Source organism: Microtus pennsylvanicus, chromosome 14, assembly GCF_037038515.1.
Source record: "Microtus pennsylvanicus isolate mMicPen1 chromosome 14, mMicPen1.hap1, whole genome shotgun sequence".
In the NCBI taxonomy this organism is placed as follows: Eukaryota; Metazoa; Chordata; class Mammalia; order Rodentia; family Cricetidae; genus Microtus; species Microtus pennsylvanicus.
In genome coordinates, this window is record NC_134592.1 from 49405902 (window position 1) to 49411382 (window position 5481).

At 41.2% G+C, this 5481-nt stretch overlaps 1 protein-coding gene across 1 annotated transcript; it reads left to right on the forward strand.

Annotated features, from left to right (window-relative positions):
* The first annotated feature begins 372 nt into the window (after positions 1 to 372).
* Positions 373 to 2499, forward strand: Fscb (fibrous sheath CABYR binding protein). The gene has a single exon (XM_075947551.1). The coding sequence runs from the start codon at positions 373 to 375 to the stop codon at positions 2497 to 2499; it is 2127 nt and encodes a 708-aa protein (XP_075803666.1).
* The last annotated feature ends 2982 nt before the right edge of the window (positions 2500 to 5481 follow it).

Here is a 5481-nt window from a genome sequence, read left to right on the forward strand (position 1 = left end):
AAAACAAAAACAAAAAAAACTAGACACTTCACATTTAGTCATTGCTTATGTGAATAAACCAAGCTTAAAACTGCTGGAAACAGAACTTCCGGAACCTTGTAAGGAGAAGAGTCTGTGATGTCACAGACCCTTGAGGGAACTTCTAAAAGAGATTTGTTCTAACAGAGACTAAACAGGAAGGATAATGAATGAGTAAGGTGGGATCCAACAGGAAGGTAGTAAAGAATGCCAATAATTTATGAATTATTTTTTTCTAAACTCTATAGAAAAACTCAATGAAGGAAGGCAAAGGCTTAAACACCAAGTACATTTATGATTCTTAATGATTAACTACTTGAAGACTCATAAATTTGGATATCATCGGTCATAAAAATGGAAGAAAGTGATGAACCTGAACAGCCTATCTCATTAGGGAGCCAGGAATTTAGAAGGAGAAGACGAGCCAGCCAATCGATGGTAGACAAGTCCCAGCAAACTGATGCACCAGAAAAAAAGAAACCCATGGCTGTAGCACAACCTCCTGTCCCCAAAGCTACCCTCAGTATTGGTAATATTTCTGGAAGCAAAGACAACTACTCTGCAAAAGAATATGAGTCTCTTAGACTGTCTTCTCAACTTCAACAAACTTGGATAAAGAGAAAGCAGGGCATGGAGATGACAGATAAGTCTCTGCAGACAGAGGCTTCTGTGGAAGAAAAAGCGAAAGCCATACTCACTGATAAAACATTTACCCTTGAAGAAACCCCCTCTGGTGTTAGAGAAACAGCTCCTGAATTGCCACAGTGTGTTCCAGAAGTAGAGATTCCAACAAGCAGACCCACAGATCAGTTAATAGACAGATCTCAGCAGACCAGCTGTACTGGTGACTTTAGTGTGATGTACATTTGCCCAAAAGAAACAGTGGACAAAGAACAACAGACATACTTCAGTGAATTAGAAATTACCATCATGAATATGCCAGGTAGTTCCCTGCTTAAGCCAAAGGAGGAAACAATACCTGTTACACAAGAGGGTTCCTCATTTGAAGTAGATGGTTCTCTTGAATTAGAGGTACTGCCAGGTGAAAAAGTCCCTGATGCCATGATGCCTTTCACTGGAGGGGCATTTTCTGGTGAAATCCAAGCTGATGAGCTTCCTTCTGAAGCCCCTGGTGACATTAGTCATCTGTCAGTGCAAGGGGCCCTTTCATATGAGCCTTATGATCTAGAGTATCTCCAAAAAGCTGAGGTGGATCATGAAGAACAACCTATTGAAATTGTGGTTCCATTCACAGACATGTTTGTGAAGATCCAAAATGTAGCAGGCGAAGAAGAATCTGCTACTGCTGAAGAGTCCACTGACGGAGGTCAACCTCTACCATCTGAGGGGGCTTTTAAAGAAGTTCAGCCACCGTTAGATAAGCACACATTAGAAGCAGTCTCAACAGAAATTGCTGTGGTACTAGTTGAGGAATTTCCTATAGAAGATGTCTTTGAAGGAGGTCAGCGTCCGTCAGCAGAGGATGCTCCTGAAGAAGTAGCACCTGCAAGAGTTCTGCCTCCACCAGCTGAGGAGGCCCCTGCAGGAGCTCCACCTGCTCCAGCTGAGGAGGCCTCTGATGAAGCTCCACCTGCTCCAGCTGAGGAGGCCCCTGCAGAAGCTCCACCTGCTCCAGCTGAGGAGGCCCCTGTAGAAGATCCACCTGCTGAGGAGGCCCCAGCTGAACCTCCACCTGCACCAGCTGAGGAGGCCCCCACAGAAGCTCCACCTGCACCAGCTGAGGAGACCCCTGCTGAAGCTCCACATGCATCAGCTGAGGAGGTCCCTGTTGAAGCTCCACCTGCTCCAGCTGAGGAGGCCCCTGTAGAACCTTCACCTCCACCAGTTGAGGAGGCCCCTGTGGGAGCTCCACCTGCACCAGCTGAGGAGGCTCATGCCGAAGTTCCACATCTCTCAGCAGATGATACCCCTGCAGAAGTTGAGTTTCTACCTACTCAAGAGACTCCCCTACAAGGGGCTTCTGTTGAAGTTCAACCTCTATCAGCTGAGGAGGTCTTCACGAATGTGGTTCCAGTTGAAGATGGCCCTACAGCTGAAACTGGGTCTCCTTCATCTGAGGGGGCTCCTCCTGAAGAAACTACAATGGAAACCCAGGTGACATCAGTTGAGGAGAGCCCTGAAAAGACCTCTGCTGATGTTCAGCCTCCACCACCTGAGACTCCTGCTGAAGACTCTCCTGTTGTTAAACAGCCTTCCAAAACTGATGGGGTCCCTATTCAAGAGTTTCCCATGCAAGACATACCTGATGAAGGTTCACCTGCTCCTTCTGAAGATAAGACTTTACTAAAAGAACATCAGTTGCCCCCAGTAGCAACTGATTCTTCTTCTTTGACAGGTGATAGAAACTCTGAAGGAACAGATCCTACTCCTGCAGATGTGTCTAGGAGCAAGGATGAGCCAGTTTCCACTATCAAAATAGCAGGTACCATTAAAATAGAGTTAAAGAACCCGCCCTCCTGAGCTATAGCCAGGTCCTAACTTAAGCTAGCAACTATATACACTAGAAGATCCTAGAAGTGCATTCTTCAGAAAATGAGACACTATCTGGAAGAACTTCCATGAGCAGATTAAAGGAAAAGAATCCCAAGAGACTGAACATGCAGGTTGAGCAATGAATAAAAGCAGTCACAGCTTAAAGTCCCTTGTGTTATTTTTAGGCAAATCTATGGCATGTAAAATAACTATTGTGAAACAAAGTAAACTTATGTTTGTCACTATTACTTAAAGTATGCTTTAGAAAGTACATCTATGGACAACAATTGTTTATTCTGTAGCTCCTCCCCCTCTGTTCCTTTTCTTTATAAGCACGATAAATGACAGCTTCTTCCTTGCAGATGTCATCTGCCTTCAATTCCTTGAGTTTTATTTGCACATTTAAACTTGCAATGATGTTCTTTTCTCTGGTTATGATTCATCCTGTTTTTTTTATTCTTTTTCCATTGACTCCTTCTGAGATAAGCATTGCTTTCCTGATACAGCTGCTGTGGAAATCAGTGTGGATAATTCTCAGGAAGATAAAAATAAATCTAACATATTACTCAGGCAGAGCACTCTTTAGCATATGCCCAGAGAACCCAACCTCCTAATCCACATAGATTTTGTCAGCCATATTCACTGGTACTCAATTCACAACAAATAGGAAATTAAACCAACCTAAATGACCTTCAACTGATGAATGGGTAGTGAAAATATGATTCATATACACTATGAAATACTACTCAGCTGTAAAGGAAAATAACATTACAAGATGTGCAATTAAATGGATAGGATGAGAAAAGATCATAGTGAGTAAGGTAACTGAGACCCAGAGGGCCAAATGTCACATCCTTTCTTTCAGTTAAGGCAGCTAGATAGAAATCTTCACCTATGAGTACATGACACGGAGTAACTGTAGGAGCAATGAAAGTAGAAATGGATATTGTCATGGGAGGGAGTGTGGAAGAAATATAGAGGAAACTAGAAGGGTATAGTGATTTGTAGGCTAAATTGGATAAAAAGGAATTCTCATTAATGGGATTGGAGAGAAATAAATATAAAAGAAGGCACAAGGAAGGTAGAATAACAGTGAGTACGTCTGAAAAAAATCATAAGAAATCATACTATTTACTATACAATCATTAAAGTCTATAATACATGTAAGTCGGTTTACAAATCAAATTTTCCTTTCTGGCCTGACAATATTCCCCCCAAAAACCAAAGACCATCTGTAAAAGACCCCAACACCAGGCGTGAGAAACTTCCTTCTTTTCCATTGTTGAACAGTGTTGTCCAAGAGACTCCCCAAATGGGCTATTGCTGTTGCTCTTGGTTGCATTACAGAGGTGGAAGGTAAGTTCCTATTGTGAGGATACCACACAATTCATATACATGATCCAGAGAGCCCTGGACTGGAAATGATCTGAAAACATTTCCCCTGAAGACTAGCTTTCACAGCCATGACAGTTCCAAATGAGGGTAGCAACCAACTGTCCTGTCCAGCTATGCCACCTATGAACTAAAATAATGATGAGCATGGCAGGATAAACTGAGTGTGCCATAGTGATATGCATACTTTGTCAGTAACTAACAGTTCTCTAATTGTCTTTAAGATCTGCCCAACAAGAGAGAAATCATGCCTGGGACTAGTAACTATCTACCCAGCGCCAGTGAAGTCATAGGTCTTGGATGAGAACATATAGCCACCACTTTATTAAACCATCACAATCCTCAAGGATATTCTAAATATTTGTCAAGGAAGTTCCTCTTTGCAAAAGACTGATACCACTATAGAAAAGGACAACCAATCAAAATGCAGAGGGATAGAGCCTAGCCCCAACTCATACAGCTACAATACAATGCTGCACCTAAGGCTCATGGGCCATTTCACAGGAGAGGGTGGGAAGATTATATGAGCCTGTGGAACCGGGAGTTGGTTGTGAGACTATAAGTCCTAGGAATACCAGAAAGGACACGCTAAAGTCTCACTACCATCACTACCTAACTATGAGATGGAAAGGAAGACGTCAATAAACATGTTAATGTAAATGAGGAATGCTCAGAAGTCCTCAACCCTAGACAAAGAACTCCAGGCAACTGAAGACTATATAGAGCAACAGATACAATCTTCCACAGGGAAGAGTGCACCAATTGGTTATTCGGTACTAAAGAGCCCTCAGTGAAAACACGAAAGTATTATACAAACAACAGGTCTTATTTATGCATTTAGAAATATACATTTATATGTATGTAAACAATTAATGAAAAAAAGAGGCCATGAATTTGAAAGAGAGCAAGGAAAGATATATGGGAGGCCTTGGAGAGAGGAAAAGAAAGGGGGAGATGATGTGATTATATTTTAATCTAAAAATTAATGATTTTTTACAAAATGCACTAGGTAGGTTTTTTTTGTAAAAGTGAAACATACTATCCTTACTCCTGATTGTATTGGAAATAGTTCTGAATTTTACTATTAAATATGAAGCTTGTTGTCGACTTTCTATTGGTGATCCTTTTCCGATTTAGAGAGTAACTATTTCTAGCTGCCCTTGGCAGTTTTCTCAGTAGATATTGATGCTGAATTTTGGTAAATACTCTATGGATCAATTGAGATGATACACAAATCATCTTTGATGTACGAATGTCGTGAGACTTTTTGGCTAGTTTTCAAATGTTAAGAAAAGATTTAGTTTTAATTTTATATGATTTTGAGGTGTCTTTATGTGAAAACATCTACTGAAGTTAGAAGAGGTGTCAGATGTCTTGGAACTGAAGTTGCAGGTCACTTAAAGCAGCTTGACGTGAGTGTTGAAACAAACACAGGTTCTTTGGAAGAGCAACACACACTCTTAATCACTGAGAGATCTCTCCGTTATTTTCACACATTAAACCAAAACTCCAACTCCTTAAGCATCTTTATTTTGTCATGAAATACTATTCTTTTTTATACTTATAAATTAAATGTGC